The sequence below is a fragment of the Mustela nigripes genome, chromosome 5, assembly GCF_022355385.1.
Source record: "Mustela nigripes isolate SB6536 chromosome 5, MUSNIG.SB6536, whole genome shotgun sequence".
Taxonomy (NCBI): domain Eukaryota; kingdom Metazoa; phylum Chordata; class Mammalia; order Carnivora; family Mustelidae; genus Mustela; species Mustela nigripes.
In genome coordinates, this window is record NC_081561.1 from 3,282,277 (window position 1) to 3,300,862 (window position 18,586).

At 46.9% G+C, this 18,586-nt stretch overlaps 1 protein-coding gene across 2 annotated transcripts; it reads left to right on the plus strand.

The window, feature by feature from the left end:
• Positions 1 to 605: 605 nt before the first annotated feature.
• Positions 606 to 18,322, plus strand: NQO2 (N-ribosyldihydronicotinamide:quinone dehydrogenase 2). 2 transcript variants are annotated; one of them, XM_059399347.1, is made up of 7 exons: positions 606 to 801; positions 5,317 to 5,462; positions 7,475 to 7,639; positions 13,055 to 13,185; positions 15,335 to 15,448; positions 16,333 to 16,434; positions 18,070 to 18,322. In XM_059399347.1, the coding sequence occupies exons 2-7, from the start codon at positions 5,456 to 5,458 to the stop codon at positions 18,244 to 18,246; spliced, it is 696 nt and encodes a 231-aa protein (XP_059255330.1). In that variant the 5' UTR covers positions 606 to 801; positions 5,317 to 5,455; the 3' UTR covers positions 18,247 to 18,322. The 2 variants fall into 2 exon arrangements, with proteins under 2 accessions (XP_059255330.1, XP_059255331.1); XM_059399348.1 differs by lacking the exon at positions 606 to 801 and adding an exon at positions 896 to 993.
• The last annotated feature ends 264 nt before the right edge of the window (positions 18,323 to 18,586 follow it).

An 18,586-nucleotide genomic window follows, 5' to 3' on the forward strand; every position in this document is an offset into this window, starting at 1 on the left:
GAGAGGAGAGAAAAGGAAAGAAAAAGAGGGAGGGAAAGAAAGGAAGGAGGGAGGGGGAGAGAGAGAGAAAGAAAGAGCACAGAGACAGCCCAGCCCCTCTGCCCTTTATTCAGAATCCTGCACTGGGAACATTCTGCCAAACTACAGTGCAGTATCGCAGCCAGGATACTGACATTGACACGGTCCCATACAGAACATTTCCATCACCACAAGGGTCCCTGCTGTTCCCACTTACCCCCTTCCTAAACCCTGGCAACCACTAACCTGTGCTCCATTTCTGTAATTTGTCATTTCAAGAATGTCACATAAAGTTAGTCCTACAGCGTGGAACCTCTTGAGATTAGCTCTTTTCACTCAGCATAATTTTCTGGAGAGTCTCACAGGCTGTACTTTTCATTGCTAAATACTGCGCCCTGGACCCGCCTTTTTTAACCTGGATACCTAACCAGGGATGGAGAAGGGAAGAAGCACACAGAAGGAGGGGTCCAGAGCCACTGCTAGAGGTGTGGGGCGGGACATAGGTCAGGACCGCCCAGGCGGGGGGCGGTGCGGGGGCGGTGCAGGGGCGGTGCGGGGGGCGGTGCTGGGACGAGGGAGTGTCGGGGCTGGGAGGACCCGCCAGGCAGCTCCAGTGCACGCGGCCTGGCAGTGCAGAGCGCAGCCGCAGCTGGTCGCCCAGCGGACGTGCGAGAGTGCGGGGCCCCGGGGGCTGGAAGCTAGCTCGGACGCCGGGAGCTTCGCTCCTGAAGGCGGAGGTCTGAGACCTGCAGCTGCTTCTCTGGGTCCTGCGCTGCCCTCAAGGTGAGGGCCTTCCCTCGCCAGGGTGCGGGGCGTTGGCGCGGGTTGGGGTTGGGAGGCACTCTCCGGGACGTGCGGTCCGCGCCGCGGGCCATTCACCCTTGGACCCTGCGACTGTACTTACTTCTTACCGCGTGCTAGGTCCGGTTGTGTTTAGCAGAATCGTCTCCTTTAACGGGCCCTCTGCCCTAGGAGGTACGTGGTGTGATTACCCTCGTGTTAAAAATGAAACAGGGCAGCCCAGGTCGGTGTGGACAGGGCGTGCCATCATTTAGGCCCGCGGAGCACCGGCTAGGGCTACGCTGTGCGCGGGGAGCCGCCTCTGTTTTGGCTCCTGGCTGTCTGTAGCAGATCCTGGAAAAATAGTCTTCAGCCTTTTGTCTTCCTGAGAATATTAGCTAAAGGAATGAAAAGGAATATGTACTAAAGGAGACATCGGCTAGCAGTGCTGTTTATAGCTGGGAGGGGAGCCAAATAACTTGGGTGCTCAGTAAGAGAAATGCGCACATTTGGGCATGCATACATGTTTAAAAAAATTCTTAACCTTAAAAATAAAAGTGACAGTTATTTTACCAGCCAAAAAAAAAAAAAAAAAGGTTTATTTGGGAACTGCGGAGATTTGCCATCTGGAGCAAGCAAGCTCAGGTAAAGCCACAGGCGAGTGCCCAGAAGGAACGGGAGCAATGCTGGGAGAAGGGAGTTGGGGAAGGCTGTTAGAACCAGAGAGTCCACTGGAGCAACGCCGGAGTTCCAAGTATACTGGCTTCTCATTGGCTGAGTACGACCGCCTCCCATTGGCTGGACTGTTGCGGGGCCAAGAGGAAACCTTTCTTCTTCTTGCTGGGACACTTAGGTAGCATCTCTCTGCAAAGTGCATCTGTCTCTTCTGCTTGGATCTGCGGTTGACCAAGCGGCATGCAAGGGCTGCTCCTGCTGGCCCCCGAATCTACTCTAAATGACCCTTCCATTAATTTTCTCAGAAATCAAATGAAAATATTGTAAAATAGTTTCTGGATACTCTGCGGATTAAGATGAAATAATATGCATAAAAATATCAGAGCCCATTTGGTATGGTATATATAGTTTAATAATCTGTTGACCTAAAAAACAAACAAAACAGTTATTTTAATTTTTTAGATTTTTTATTTATTTGATAGAGATCACAAGAAGGCAGAGAGGCAGGCAGAGAAAGGAGGAAGCAGGCTCCCCGCTGAGCAGAGGGCCCGAGGTGGGGCTCTATCCCAAGACCCTGGGATCATGACCTGAGCCGAAGGCAGAGGCTTTAATCCACTGAGCCACCCAGGCGACCAACAAAACAGTTATTTTACTAGCAAAATGAGTGTATTCAGGAATTGCAGAGGAATTCAATGTGGGACCTCCAGGCTATGGTAAACCATAGGTCAGTCTGGAGAACAAAAGAGAGGAACAGAGGAACATTACTTTAGAGGAAAAGGAGGAATTTGGGAAGAACTGCTTTGAACAAAGGTTTGTTGAGCCTCTTGGAGGAAGGGAAGAGTTCAGGGTGGTGATCCTTTCTGGTGGGCTGAGTTGTGTCAGTTTCTTACTAACTGGGCTGTTGCTGGGCAAGGAGAAAAAAAAAAATCTTTCTTCCTCCCGCTGGGGCTGTAAAATGAATGTCTTCCTGTTCAGGAATGTAAGGTTAGCTGTGAGGGGAAGTGTATGGGTGAGAGGCCCCCCCCATGGGGTGTCCTGACTCCACTTCAAATGATATTTCCCTTTATTAACTTTCGCACACCACATGTTCCTTTTTCTTATTGAGCTGGGTAAGTGCCTTCTTCCTAACAAAGGAAACTGCCTCTGTGCAGGAGGGTGTTAAGGAAGGTGAGTGCGGAGAGAGGTGAAGAGCACTGGACAGCTAGTAAGGAGCCTGGCTTGGAGTCTTTTCTCTGATTTTGGACAAGTCGTTCTCTTCCTGGGTCTGTGTCTTACCCTCTACAAATAGAAAAATGGTCGATGGGGAGTCATGAACTCAAATGCCTCAGGCGGCCAGGTGTGTGATGTGAATATGGAAACTGGGCCAAACAAAACAGCAGTGAATGGTGAGGCCTGGGGATGTAAAAGAATGCATGCCTTGTCATGGGCATTAATATTAAAGCATTTTATCCAAACCCAAATAGAATCTCAGGATAAGGTGTTCCCGGAGCCCACGTGACACGGATAACCTTTTAAAAAGTAATCAGATCCTACCATTCTCCTGCTTAAGATGCTCCAGTGGCTTTCTGTTAGGCTGAGTAAGCTCCTTTCCCCATCCTACAGACCCCACCTCACCTCTCGGACCACGTCTCCCACCATCCAAACTTTTTTTCTTTTTAAGCTGCAGGCCAGTCAAACAGGCTTTCTTGAACACTCCAGGCCAATTCTTACCTCAGGCCTCTTTCTTGCCATTCCCTCTGCCTAAACCTCTGATATTTGCATGACTGGGTCCCTAACATCATTCACATCCTTATACCCAGAGATACTTTCCTGGAGCTCCTATCTAAAATAGCAAATGTACCCCTGGCCATTTTAGTCACAAAAGCACTTTGTTTTCTTATCACTATCGCTGTTACTTAGCATTATGATTAACACTTACCACTATCTTGAATATTATGGTTGCCTTCTTTGCCTGCTCGTTTGGTTTGCCCAGCTTCCCCCTCCCCCAGCTGAGAGTATAAAGTTCCATTCTTGCCTGTCTTGTTCACTGCTGTGGCCTCCCCAACCGGGCGCAGTACTTGGCCAGAGTCCTCCTATGAGTCGGTAACCCAGCTGAATGAATGCATAGATTGGAATTGTGTTCCATTCACTGCTGTTGGTGGATAGTCAGCTCCACAGGCAGCTTAATCACGATTCCACATGTGCTCTCCCATATGAAGAAGTCTGAAGGACCCTCTCACAGCCCCAAGGAAGCATCAGGAATCCAGGTTCCTTTCGTATCTCCGCGCTGCCGTCCTTAGTCCACAGCGTCTACCCTCATGACAGCAAATGAATGACAGAGCCCTAGCTGTCATTCCACAGTGCGGCTCAGACGAAGGCCAGCGGCAGGGGCTGAAATGGTGCCCCCACCCTCCCCGTCCCCTAGGTTAGCCCCTTTAAGGATATGTCCTTGGAGCCACATGTAATGGCTTCCGCTTCACTTCTTTGGCCACCCCTGAGTGGAAGACTGGGAAATGGAGGGATTCGCTGGACACACTGACATCTGAATAAATTCAGGGACTGTTGGTGAAAAACAGGAGGGGATGTTGGGTAGCCAAAGATGCAGATTCCCAACTGTTCAGTCAGTAGTCAACTTGAGCAAATGGGCAGGATTTAAACTCCCCTTTGAGGTATGATGGTGTTGGTGTTCCCACCTCTGTCTCGCCAGAGCTCTTTGCTCCTGCTCCAGTTAAGCATCCTGCCTGCCCTTGACTCAGTTCCGGCCACTATTATTTAAATCTCTTTTTCTTTCTGTCCCTGGGACGCCCAACCTGAGCCAGAGCCCATTCCCTCTCCCGGACAGCTGGGGATGTGGAGGGCCCAGGAAGAGGCTAATTCAGGCCCTGTTCCAGATTCCAGTCGTGACCATGGATAAGCCTGTTTTCCATCTCTCTGTTCTTGTTACCCGATAAAGATGCACCGATATGCTCAAATTGTGATTTGATGGGGCGCCTGGGTGGCTCAGTTGGTCAAGCAGCTGCGTTCGGCTCAGGTCATGATGCCAGGGTTCTGGGATCGAGCCCCAAGTAGGGCTCCCTGCTCCATAGGGAGTCTGCTTCTCCCTCTCCTTCTGCTTGCTGCTCTGCCTGCTTGTATTCTCTCTCTTTGTATCAAATAAATAAATAAAATCTTTTTTAAAAAATTGTCATTTGATACAGCATGCATCCCACAGCGTCTGCACACTGACCCTGAGCCACAGGCTCTGTGTGGGCTGTTTCTTCTGGCAGAGGGAGCAGGTTTGTTGGAAGGGTCTTGTCTTTCCCAGAATGAAGCTGATTATTTAAGAGCTGGCTAGCCTTGGAGTAAGGATTCAGGCTTCTTTTGTGCCTTTGAGGCCTTCTCGGGAGAACTGGTATTTTTCCAGAGCCTTATTACATGCAGGCCACCATATGTCTGTCTTGTCTGTCTTGCTCTTCTCCGCCTTGCTGGGACCTTGCAGACCGCAGTAGACGTGGTAACTGAATTTCTGACCAAAACCCCCGACCTGCGTCGGTTCCGCTGTGTTGATTACTGGTGGGTGGGGACATGGAAATGTGGGAGAGGTAGGAAGGACACAGAAACATGTCTCCTGCTTCTTATCATATCTCATTTTCTAGGACCTACCTTCATGGAAGGTTCAAAGTCCTCCAAAAAAAAAAAAAAAAGGCCTTGGTTTTGGCACCCTGCATGATTTGTCCTTTGAGGCTGAAATCGCCAAGTGGTTCCTTGCCCCTCTTGAGAAAGGTTTTTTCAGACATATCTGCATGTCCTTCCTAAGGCCTGCCGTTGGTACACTGACCTCACCGCATCTGTCCCCTTCGCTCACGTGTTTGCGTTCTCTTCCAGATTGTTGGTGTTGCTGAGCAGAGTGACCGACCGCAGCTGAACGCCTGCACCTTGCCCTCTGAATCCTTCCCTGCCCAGGATTAACAGCAGACACTCCCTTTTGCAGTAGTCAGAGCGGAAGAATTCATCATCTTAGAACATGGCAGGTGACTATAACCTATGGGGGAGATAAGCTTTTCTTAAAAAAAAAAACAAACAAAAAAAAACACAAAACTTTAATTAGAAATTAAATATGTTATAAAAACCCAAACAACACTGAAATGTTTTGTTTTTAACATGAATCACTATTTGGAATTATCTTGTTTTGTATTTTGTTGTTTTATTGTGCATTTCAAACCCCACCAGATTATAAGTTCCTCAAAAATGAGAGCCATGCTTATCTTGTTTCTGCTCTGCTTCTAGTCTCTGGAATGATACCCAGGCTATGGAAGTGCTCATAAATATTTATACTGAATGAATGAACCTTAGGAGTAACCATGGTTTAAAATGTAGCATGACTCAATTTTTATTCTTGTCCCTGCTCACACACACACATACACGTGCACATACACACACACACCCCATTCTGCAGCTTATTGTTCCTCTCAACCATATGGCATAAAAATTCTTAATTTTAAGGAACACTAGGTTCAGTTGGTTAAGCCTCTGCCTTCGGCTCAGGTCACGATCCCAGGGTCCTGGGATCGAGCCCCATATTGGGCTCCCTGCTCAGCGGAAAGCCTGCTTCTCCCTCTCCCTCTGCCTGCTGCTTCCCCTAATTGTGCTTTCTCTTTCTCTGTCAAAAATTCTTCATTTTAGAATGTAAGGATCCACCTTACTTGACACAGTCTGGTGTAGACTCGGGCTTCTGACCCTGAGCACTACTGACATCCTGGGCCAGTGACCCTTTGGTGTGGTGTGTCCTGTCCATTGTAGGATGTCTAGCAGCTCTCCCGTATCTATCCACCAGATGCCAGCTGCACTCTCCCTAGCGGTGACAACTCAGAGTGTCTCCAGACATTGTGACTGTCCTCCTGGGAGGGGATACCGCCCCCACCTGAGAACCACTGATGTGAATGTTTCATTTGTATCCATTGGTCGAGTTCCTGTGTCACCAGTGAGTTTGAGAAGTTAAAATAAAAATGTTAACGATTAACCTAAGCCCTTGAATCCAACCTTTACACCCAGTTGAGTGCCTGAAACTGCTTCAAACTAACATTGGTTATTTCCTCCTTAGGGGCCTAAAATGAAAAATTTAAATCAAGAGTTCTAACATTTTAGTCTTTGACATTATCGAGGACAAATTTAAGCAGATGACCAAAGCTGCCTCCCAGAATAAATCAGTACATGACCTCCCAGAATCTTCTGAACGAGGGAGATGTTGCTTCAGAGGCTGTTGGTGTTAATGACACAGGCAGGACCTGTAAAGCTGAGACTCTTCATAGAGGCTTCACATCAGCCTTGTCACTCAAAGCGGGCTTCATCTAGACCCTGCCTCCCTCCAGGGTTAGGGGTCTGATTTTTCCTGCCTGGTTTACTTGTCCCATTTCTGTGGGCCTGAAGAAGGAAACAGAGCTGTCCGTAGCCGATGCCTGCCAAAGTCGGTTTAGCTGGAGAAATTAGTCATGGTAGCTTTCACTTTTGGTGTTCGTCAACAGGGAGGAAACTTCTGATAGAAGATAACTGCTATAGCTCGGGCCTTTCAAGAAATTCATGATGCTATTTTTGAGGAATCCTAATTTGACCCATTTTATATTTGTGCATTAGTAAACTCAGGCAACCACGAGCTATGTTATAACTGGACTTTTTCTAAAAAGTATTCATTACTGGGGCGCCTGGGTGGCTCAATGGGTTAAGCCGCCGCCTTCGGCTCAGGTCATGATCTCAGGGTCCTGGGATCGAGTCCCGCATCATGCTCTCTGCTCAGCAGGGAGCCTGCTTCCCCTCTCTCTCTCTCTCTGCCTGCCTCTCCGTCTACTTGTGATTTCTGTCAAATAAATAAATAAAATCTTAAAAAAAAAACTATTCATTACATTAAAACTGTTACCTGTGACAGAGGTTGGTATTTCCTAACTTGAACCTGTAATCCAACTACACATGTTGTTGTTATCTTAGTCTTCTTGGAATTTTGACCAAGAGGAATTGTTCTTCAGAAGAAATCATTTCTTTTCTGATACAGGCAAGAAAGTGCTCATTGTCTATGCCCACCAAGAACCCAGGTCTTTAAATGGCTCCTTGAAGAAAGTGGCAGTAGAGGAACTCAGCAAGCAGGGCTGCACCGTCACCGTCTCCGATCTGTACGCCATGGACTTCGAGCCGCGGACCACCAGGAAGGATGTCATCGGTGAGTCATGGGCTGAATGGTGTTTGTTCCTTGAATTTTTGGGTGAGATTTTATTTATTTATTTATTTATTTATTTATTTGAGAGAGAAACAGAGCAAGAGGAGGGTGAAGGGCAGAGAGAAAAGCAGACTCCCTGCTGAGCAGGGAGCCCGATGCGGGGCTCAATCCCAACCACCTGAGCTGAAGGCAGACGCTTAACCCCCTGAGCCACCCTGGCACCCCTGTTTCTTTTAACTTTGTTTTTTTCTAATTTTTTTAATGGAAAAAATATTTTGACAAAACTAACCACTGCACATGGTACCCAGTTCTCAAGTCGGGAGAGTCTACATGGCAGATCTTTTTCCCATCCCTGTCCCACCAGGGCGCTCATTCGTCTCTCTGTCCCTCCAGAGTGATCTGTGCTATGGAATGCAATTACAGGGGTAGTCTCCATTTTCTCTCCACTTTGTTTCAAAACGGTGGCATATTTTACCGGTGTTGCACATTGCATGTGTTTTTACTGCCCAGAGTATTCACTGTGTGGAGGTGTCATAGTTCAAGTAGTCCCTACTGCCCGGGCATTTCAGATCATTCCTGATTTTTCCTGTTACACACAGAGCTACAAGGAAGAATCATAGCCATGTGTGTTTTTCTACATATCCAGGTGTATCTAGAGGTAGAATTGCTGGTCAGAGGGAAGGTGCAGTCTTGATTTTCGTAGATAATATCAGATGGTAAATGGACCAGTTTACAGTCACACCAACATGTTTGCAAGTGCTCATTTCCTCTGCTTGACCAATTTTGATAAATTCCAGTCTGTCAGGTGAAGAATGGCCTCCTAGTATAGTTCTGATTTGCCTTTCTCTCATTGTAAGTAAGCTTTACTGCCTGTGTTTATGTAAGAAGCATTTTTTTCTTTTTTGCAGCTGCATTGAGACATAATTGACAAAAGTTATATATATTTAAGGTATACAGCATGAGGGGGTTTGGGGGGGGCTTTTCCTAGCATTTTTTTAATTATTAGTTTCAGAGGTAGCATTTAGTGATTCATCAGTTGCATCTAACGCCCCGCGCTCATTACACCAAGGGCCCTCCCTCATGCCCATCCCCCGGTTACCCCATCCCCTACCCACCTGCCCTCCAGCAACCCTCAGTTTGTTTCCTGTAGTTGAGAGTCTCCTGTGGTTTGTTTCCCTCTCTGTTTCCATCTTACTTAAATTTTCCTTTCTTTCCCCTGTGTTCATCTGTTTTGTCTCTTAAATTCCACCTCTGAGGGAAATCATATGGTATTTGTCTTTTTCTGTCTGACTTATTTCCCTTAGCATAATATCCTCTAGTTCCATTCATTATGTTGCAAATGGCAAGATTTCTTTTTGATAGCTGAGTGGTATTCCATTGTATGTACGGACCCCATCTTCTTTATCCAATCCTCTGTCGATGGACATCTCCGCTCTTCCCATAGTTTGGCTATCGTGGACTTTGCTGCTGCATACATTGGGGTGCAGGTGCCCCTCCAAATCACTGTGTTTGTATCCTCTGGAAAAATATCTAGTAGTGCAGTTGCTGAGTCCTAGGGTAGCTCTATTTTTACTTTTTGAGAAACCTTTATACTGTTTTCGAAAGTGGCTGCACCAGCTTGCATTCCCACCAACAGTGGAAGAGGGTTCCCCTTTCTCCACATCCTCTCCAGTACTTGTTGTTTGCTGTCTTGTTAATTTTAGCCATTCTGACTGGTACAAAATGATCTTCATTGTGGTTTCAATTTGTATTTCCCTGATGCCGAGTGATGTGGAGCATTTTTTCATGTGTCTGTTGGCCATTTATATGTCTTCTATGGATGAATGTCTGGTCATGTCTTCTGCCCATTTCTTTTTTTTTTTTTAAAGATTTTATTTATTTATTTGACAGACAGAGATCACAAGTAGGCAGAGAGGCAGGCAGAGAGAGAGAGAGAGAGGGAAGCAGGCTTCCCGCGGAGCAGAGAGCCCGATGCGGGGCTCGATCCCAGGACCCTGAGATCATGACCCGAGCCGAAGGCAGCAGCCCAAACCACTGAGCCACCCAGGCGCCCCCTTCTGCCCATTTCTTGACTGGATTTTTTTTTTTTTTTAACAACATGATGTTTTGAATGCATTTTCTAAAATACTCTTTTTGAAAAGTGAGATACTTTTAGCTTTATATTAGTATGTTATATTTATAAATGTTTATATTATATTAATAAAATTTAAATATTTTCTATTCCTTACTCATTTTTCTGTCTCTTATTGGTTTTAAAGAGCTCTTTATACATTAAAAACTTAGTTTCTCATGTGCTTTATGAGTTATAAACAGACAATTTTTACTTAATATGTGTTTTGTTTTGACTTTGCTTCTGTTGGTTTTTTTTTTTCCATGCAGGATTTTATTTTCCTAGTTGGCTTTTGATCAGTCTTTTTCTTCCATGACTTCTAGATTTTGTGTCACGCTTATATAAACTCTAAGATTTTTTTAAAAATTTACAGTCTTGTCTAGTGTTTGACATATTTCACTTAAAAAAATATTTTATCTACTTGAAATTTATTTTGGTATGGGTCCAGTATTTTTTCTAAGAATGCACTGGTTGTCTCATAATCATTTATTGCATGATCCAGCCCCTAATTTAAAATGCCACCTTTACTGTGATTTTACTTCTCATGTACCTTTGATTCTGTTATACACTTTGTATTCTGTTGGGGTTTTTTTTTTTTTTTCCTGTCTGTTCATGGATTTAGTACAGCATGGCTTTAATTATTTTGGAAAGTGATACAGTATCTGACAGGATTAGGTTTCCATGTTTGCCTTATTTTCTATTTTTCTAGCTAGTTTTACTTTACTTTCCTATAAAATCTTTTGAATTAACTTTCCAGATTCAGAAAGTAACCTGATGATATCTTTATTGAGATTCCATTAAACTTACTGATGAACTTCCATTATCTGATCCTACCCAGGAGAAGGTATGACTTTTCCTTTGCTTCCGTCTCCTGAACAACCCTGCAGCTCTTCATACAGATCTTACATAATACTTGAATTGGTTTTCATTTCTCTATGTGAAGAGGGATAGTAATCTCTGTGTGCCTGTTCGTGTGCCTGCGAGTGTGTGTGTACCCAGCCACGACTAATTTTCTTACTGTTTGTAGTAGATTTTTAGCTCATTCTCTGGGGCTTTCCGGATATACCATCAGATCATCTGCAAATAATGATAATTTGACCTCAGCCTTTCCAGTATTCAATACCTTTAATTTCTTCCTGTTTATAATTGTGTTAGTGATAATCCCAAGGTTTAATTTTAATATTGATGTTAATAGCTGACATCCTGTATATTCTTGCCTTTCTTCCGTTTTAATAAATCAGTCATTCATTTTCACTTAAGGAACAACAGAGCAGGGACTGAGAAAACAGACTCTTTTTCTTTTTCTTTTTTTTTAAGACTCTTATGTTTTAAGTGGATAAAGTAACACAAGCTTATTTTTAAAAAATATTTTAAAATACAGTGAGTAAGGTGAACATATAGGGTAAGAAGTGCAGCCCCTTTTCATATATACTCCATAGTCCGACCCTGTCCATGGAGACAAATTAGTTTAACTTTTTGGTGTAGATCATTGTGGATCTTACTTCAAATATCAACAAGGGTACATATCCATGTAAATTATAGTTTCAAACTCTATGGATACAGATGTAAATGGTGCCACGTCATAGGACTTACTTTTTATTCACTTAGATCTTGGGAAGTCTTAAGTTTTAAATGATTGCATAGCACTCCATGGGACGTAATATAACTTAGTCACCAGTTCCCCTGCTGATTTATATCTATGTTGTTCCTACCTTTTATTTCAAGCTCTGTGCCAGTCCTTGTTTTATGCCTCTGGGTTTTCTGCCTTGCTTAGGAAGGCCTCCCCATATCCACACTTAGAAAAATATTCTTATTTTCCAATGATACTTAGATACCTTTACTTTGATATTTACTTTTGAAATTTACCTGGAATATATTTGGCCTACGGACCTCTTCTCATCTCTGTTCTCCATCATCAGAACCACCCCAGGCCTGCTGTAGGTTCCACACATGGTGACTGGCCAAAACCCTACCTAGAACCTGCCTGAGAGAACGTGACTCCATGCCTGTAGCAGTTACCCTCTGGGTTTTCCTGTCAGTACAGAACCTCATACTCAGGAAACACTCAGTAGGTGTTTTTTGGATGAAAATCAAATACGGGTAGATTAAAAGAGGAAGCAAGGAACATTGACCTATTTCTAAAGTATGAGTCTATTTAAAGAGCTTGGATTTAGTCTTCCTTTCGGTTCCTCTCCACATGGCTGGGGGTGTTTCTGCTCCTTTCCAGACCCCATGTGGTGGAGTGGACCTGGCCTGGTCGACCCACCTCTGCTGCCACCAAAACCTCTGTGGTATGGAACTAGGCACTGAGCCTCTCTAAAGTCTCCGTTTCCTCTTTGGTAGACTGGGGCTTACGCTTTCCAGTTGTTATAAAGACGGAAAGGGCAATGTGTGTAGAGTGCAGCACCTGATAGGTGGGGGGTCCTCAGTGAATGGTAAGCTGGGATTGATGCTGATCAGTGCCTTGGATGAATCCTTTTTGTTGACAAGGTCCCAGTTAAAAGCATAGATCAAAATAACTTCTTTTTCATTTTGGTTGCCATGGGCAGTGCTGTAAGTTCTACCCGTAGCCCCCTCCTCCCACCCCCCACTGCTGCAGCCTAACTGGGCCTCCCCCACCTGGCTCTCACCTGGCTCACTCTTGCATACCTGCGGCTACACTGAGCTCCTGCACACCCACTTCAGAGCATTCATGTATTTCCCGCCCACGCCACAGGGCTCCCCACAGGCAGGAGAAGTTCAAGCTCCACGAAAAGCCTCAAAAGACCTGGCCCATCTCTCTGCTCACATCACCTGCAGCCCCCCTGGCCTTTCACCCATTGCTTTGGAGGTTGCCTCCTGGTGGCCCTTTCCTGGACAGGCCCGGTTGCCCGACACCCTGCCTTCTCTGTGTCTGATGCCCAGACTGTCCTGTCTCTTTCCTCCAGGGCACCTGGTGAACTCTCGCCCATCTTCCAAGCCTGGTTTACAAAGCTCATCACTAGTGCAAGCAAGCAGAGCAACTTTATTGTAAGATGGGAGGCTTCTCTGGAAGTAACATTAGACAGCTAGCTTGACTGTTGTCTTGTGTATTCATCATGTGGTTATTATCTACTCTTACTGGACTTTGAGTCCCAGGTGAGGACAGTAGCTTCTTCTCTTTTTATTTCCATAGCCTGACCCCCAGGACCCAGCACCTGGTGGGGTCTCAGTCAATGTCCGGCCACTTGCTTTAGGGAGTCCAGGTAATGGGGATACCAGTGGGATAGGCCAAGATGGGCTGTGGGTGCACATATGAGAGTGAGAACATTTGGCCTTTTCTTCTCCAGGTGCCCTCTCTAATCCTGAGTTTTTCAACTATGGGGTAGAAGCATATGAAGCCTTTAAGAGGAGGTGTCTGGCCAGTGACATAACTGACGAACAGAAAAAGGTTCAGGAAGCTGATCTAGTGATATTTCAGGTTTGTTTTGTCTCCAATTATTATAACAAATTAGATTCATTCCATATACAAGCTCTTTCCAAATATTGAGTCACACGCTTCTAAGAAATGGTATTAATGTTGTTAGCACATTTGCACACTTACTTATGTCTAATTAAGTAAGGAGATCTGTGTAGTCAATATTCATTCAAATCCTGACTTCCAAGTAAGTAGTAAGGAATTCCCCTGTAGCCCAGTGCTCTGGGAAGCATCTGCATCATGCGGGGGAACTGCCTTCATTCCTTCCCCAGCTAGACAGGCGTGTGTACCCACAGAGGGAACGGGAAGCCTGGCAGCAAAGTAAACGTGCTTTGGGGGAGCTGTTGGGTTGACAGAAGTCCAAGTCAACTAAAAAAAAAAGGAATTTATTTTCAGGGCCCTGATCCCTTGGGTCTCGTGGAAGCCAAGGACAGGCTAGCTGGGCTTGAGGAATCCTTCTGCTCTCTCCCTCTGATTCTCCTCTGCTGCTCCCCACATGCGGGCTCTGTCCTCTTGTTGCACACCACGGACTGGGGGCTCTAGGTCCGGAATCTCCAAGATGGATCTGATGGGCCCCAGTTGTCTCTGTTTCCAACACAGAGGAAAGGCGGAGAGTGGGTGAGAGAACAAGACCCCCACATGCGGGGGAGGGGTGAGATGCAACCAGTTTCCAGATGAAACAACATGTCCAGAAGGCAAAGTTCACATACCCTTGGTAAAATAACCGGACCCGCTTGGGAGAAGGGAATGCTTCAGCCTCCTCTTCTGCCCCACCCAGGCTAGCTCTGTCTAGACACCCTCTCCTGGCCCCTTCCCTTTCTTTCCCAGGCAGCCTGGAGTGGCTAACCTGATCAGAGTGCGAATTGTGCTTCCATCCTGATTCCATGTGGATGGATCACGGTGCCACCGAGTGTGCTTGCCCCATGCTTTGTCATCACAGAACAGTAGCCACACCGGGACAGTGAAGCTGTATCACAGCTGGCCCAGCAGTCTGGGCCCATGGTCCAAGCAGAACCATACTGAGCTCTCTGACTCTTCTTTCCTGTCCCCTGGGGTCAGGTGACCACGTGGAGCCCATCTCTCCTTTCTGCCCGCTCCTGCACTCCTGGATAGCTAAAGCAAGCCAAGGCCTGTCCTTTCTGTACTCATCTTTTTTTTGCTACTCCAACTCACAGCTCCTTTCCTTCTGCCTTTCCTCTTTTCCTGATGCTTTGCCCAGAGGGCCTGCATTATAAGTATCCTGTTTTTCATTCAACATTAGTAAGAACTTCATTCCTTATTACTACTTAGTAGTGATCACTCCTCCCCATCACTCACTGAGCATTTACTCTGTTCTAAGCACTGTTTCGTGTCATGGAATCCTCCCCAGGATGCTGTGGCCTAGTAACATGTACCAGCCCTGTTGCCAGATAAGGAAAAGGAGGCACAGGGAGGAGAAGTAACTTGTCAGCATCACACAGCAGGGGGCCATGGAGTTTAAATTTCAGTGCCAAATCCTGTCTTAGATTTATAGCAAAGGCACATGAAACACAGGTTTCCCTCTGCCTTTGGTATCAGATCATTATCTGCTCATCTCCTGTCATTGATGATGATTCTGGATATAGTGTAGGGGTTCTGTGGAGACCAGGATGGACTTCAGGTCAATCTTATTGCTGGTGTGTAGAATCTGAGGTTATAAGGCTTTCGTTTGTGTCAAAACCCAGAGCTTCTCAGAACTTCACTCAGCCTGACTTCCAGAGGGCAGCAACTGTAAAGGGCCAGATTCTTCTCCATACCTTTCTCTGGTGCCCCTTGATTGGATGAGTCACAGGGACTGCTGCCACTGAGCTAGCGTCCAGACCAGAACTTCCTAGCACCACCCTATCTGCTCAAGGACCAGCCGATGGAGCTGTCCTGGTCAGGGGACACAGAGCCACCTGTAACAGCAACCAGGACCATGGTCAGCTCTGCCCCCCTGCCCACCACCATCCTGTCCACGCTGCATGCCCCCAAGCGAAAGGGAAGAAAGTCTCCCGGTCGTGCTGCCCTCTGGTTATACTTAACCCGCCCAACCCCCTGGGAAGAGGAAGACAGTGGGATTCCTTCCAGATCAGCAAACCTGCCATGTCAGGCAGCCTGCAGCATCCATTTCTCCTTGGTGTTGTGTCCATAGTTCCCGCTGTACTGGTTCGGCATGCCGGCTATCCTGAAGGGATGGATGGACAGGGTCCTGTGCCAGGGCTTTGCCTTTGACATCCCAGGATTCTACGACGCCGGTTTTCTCAAGGTACGTGCCCCAGGATCCGGATCTATGCATACTGGTGGGGGGAGTCTCCTCAAGTCCTGTTTCTAGTTTGCTTTTTTCTCAACAAACACTGATTGAGCACCAGCTGTGTGAAAAGCCTTGTGTGTTGTACTTGGGCAAGGAAAGCGTCATTTCTGAGGTCATGGGGGTGTTTGTCTAGAGAGGGATATAGATGCATCCGCCGCGAACTGCATGGCGGGGCCAAGGAAGGCCCAGAGTTGGTATCGCAGAGTTGGGCCCCACGGTGTGAACTCCGGCTCAGGAGAGGGCGTCTGCGCTGCGATGCAGAGCTGACCGGGGCCTCCCATCTCTTCACCTCGCAGCTTCACGTTCCTCTTTGAAAAACAGGATAATATGACGCGTGTGGCAGGGAGAGCATTGCATGGAACCCAGTGCGTGCGCGATGCAGTAGCAGTGAATTTGCTACTAAGTTCACTCATTACTGAAATAAATAATGTCTTAATTCCGAAAGCCTCAGAAAATAAGGGCATGTAAGGAAGCCATAAGCCATGAGGTCCGTCGTGGATGGTGAAGTAATTCTGCCATTCCATGAGTGGTCCTGGCCAGGGGCCGTGCTGCCTCATTGGCCCTCACAGCAGCCCAGGCTGTCAGCATCTGGGCCTCACTGTCCGCACCCGGCATCACACCCTGCTGTCTGCCAGAAGTCGGGGTGCAGAGGAGCCCCGTGTTCACTCGGTCTGGTCCCTCCCCTGTCCCCAGCGGCTGTGGTTGCTGCCTATAGCTGGGTGTGTTTGTGGGGAATGTTACCATTTGTCCATTCCTGGAGGGACTGACCTCAGACTGTCCCTTCTGGTCCTTCTGCACCTTGCTGCCGGAGTCACATGGATTCATTTTCTCCTCCGCAGAATAAATTGGCTCTTCTCTCTTTAACCACGGGGGGCACAGCCGAGATGTACACGAAAACCGGAGTCAGTGGAGATTTCCGATACTTCCTGTGGCCCCTCCAGGTACCCGCTGCACCCCTCACCCCCTCCGCTTCCCCTGCAGCCCACCCCCCCAGGAGTCAGAGATGTGATGGAGCCCGGAATCCAGACCATTTTGACTCCACCTAAATACAAGAAGTTAAAACATTTTGCCCTTTCAAATGCCTTACTTAGCACTGAAAAAGTGGGCCAGTAGGGAAACACCTATTTATTATAATGACAGCCTTTGACTTTGTTGGGTGGAAGCTAAGCTGAACTTGGTTAGCTGCTATCTGCCCCGTGAGTGTGTGTGGAGCACCAGGGCACCATCTACGCTGACGGGCGGTTCTTTGTGAAGGTGGCAACCCACTCAGATCCTGGCAATAGGGGCCCTAGGGCCAGCAGCTCAGACAGCCTCCCACCGCCCACAGGTGATGGTCCATGGAGCCGGAGACATGCCCCATGCCCAGAGCCCACACCCCTCCCCGGGTTCCCGGGACTCTGGGCCTGCTCTCAGGTGGATACCCAGCTGCCTTTGTGCACCCCTGGACTGTCTGTGAAGGGGACAGCAGGGAACAGCACATATGCAGGCAGGCTGGGGTGTCCCCATGGGAGGCACCCCTTGCTGAGGGACCTAGCTGGGGGTCGGGGCAGAGGGAGCAAGCTCTGGGTCAGGCGGCCACATCCTGGCTCCGAGCTCCCAGGAAACCCAGAAGCCCAGAGGCAAACCATTCTTCCAGGATGTTATAAAGGGACATTTGTCCAGCAGTAGGAGATCACATAGTCAACAGCTTGTGAGCTTTCTTTAAAGATACGGACAGTGACCTGTGGGCCTCTTGTCCCCTGACTTACCCCTGGTAGGGCAAGCCTGGGTTTTAAGGCAAGGAGTGCAGAGAGGGGAGAGTGATATTTTCTAGTAAGAGCTGTCTTTGAAAAGATAGTGATTCATTTTGTGATGCTCTGTGGTTATCACTTACAGGCCTGAACTTCCTCCTCCACAGGTCAACTCGTCTCTTAGGGGTCATGAGCCAAGCTGAAGTTCTTCTGGTTTTTAAAAAGTCTTTATTTATTCTTTTCATTTTTCAAAAATACATGTTAAGAAAAAAGAGTGAGGGTATAAAATATAAAAATAGAAAGCCCTCTTAATCCCCCCTAAAAATAATTACCTTCAATAATCTGATGTATTTCCTTATGGCCCATACATATTTTTACATGTGTATTTTTTATTATTAGCGTTATTATGTTTATGTTTTTACATAAATGGTATGCCACAAATACTGCTTCAGATTTCTTATTATTTTTCCTTGACACATCTTGAACAACCATACGTGGATATACACCATAGCTAGAATAATGTCACATCATTCTAGAATAATCCACTGTATGAATGAACCATAATTTGCCTAATCAATCAAAACCATAAGGTTTACTGTCTGAGTCAGAAGCGAAGATTACAGATGAATCTCAATTAGGATCGGAAGTTTCCAGCTGCCAGGAGTACCTCACTTGCCCACATCCTAAGGGTATAGGGCAGTTCGGTTGTCTTTGCTTACCTAGAAGCTGTTGTTCTTTTCTTCCTTGAAGGCTTATTTCAGGTCCTTTCCCCCCTTTCGTTGTTTACCTGAATGACACGAAGGGATGCCGCTTCTGATCAGCTCTCTGCTTTCCTTGTGGCCGCAGCACGGGGCGTTGCACTTCTGTGGATTTAAAGTCCTCGCCCCGCAGATCAGCTTTGCTCCCGAGATTGCCTCTGAAGAAGAGAGGAAGGCCATGGTGGCGTCCTGGGCCCAGCGGCTGAAAACCATCTGGGAGGAAGAGCCCATCGACTGCACGCCTCCTTGGTACTTCGGGCAGTGACGCTTCACGCCACATCCACGTCTGCCCAAGCGTGCAGAGAGAAGATGCTCCGATAATAAAACGAAGTTCTGACAGAGTGAGCTGGCGGTATTTGTGTTGGGCAGGGCCGGGTGTCCTACAGCTGGCTACCCTGAATTCTCTTCCAGCTGAGCCCATTATTCATCCGGGCTTGCTTTTCTCTTCTGAGGTCTTTTCCTCTCCCTGTGATCAACCTTCGCGGGTATTCTTGTTTTCAAACAGTTCTCCTGTCATGGCAGTTTTTTTCTTTTTCTTTATTTCATAACTCAACTTGGCAGTTTCTGCTTTTTCATAGAAAGTCTGAATCTTTGATAGCTAGTGT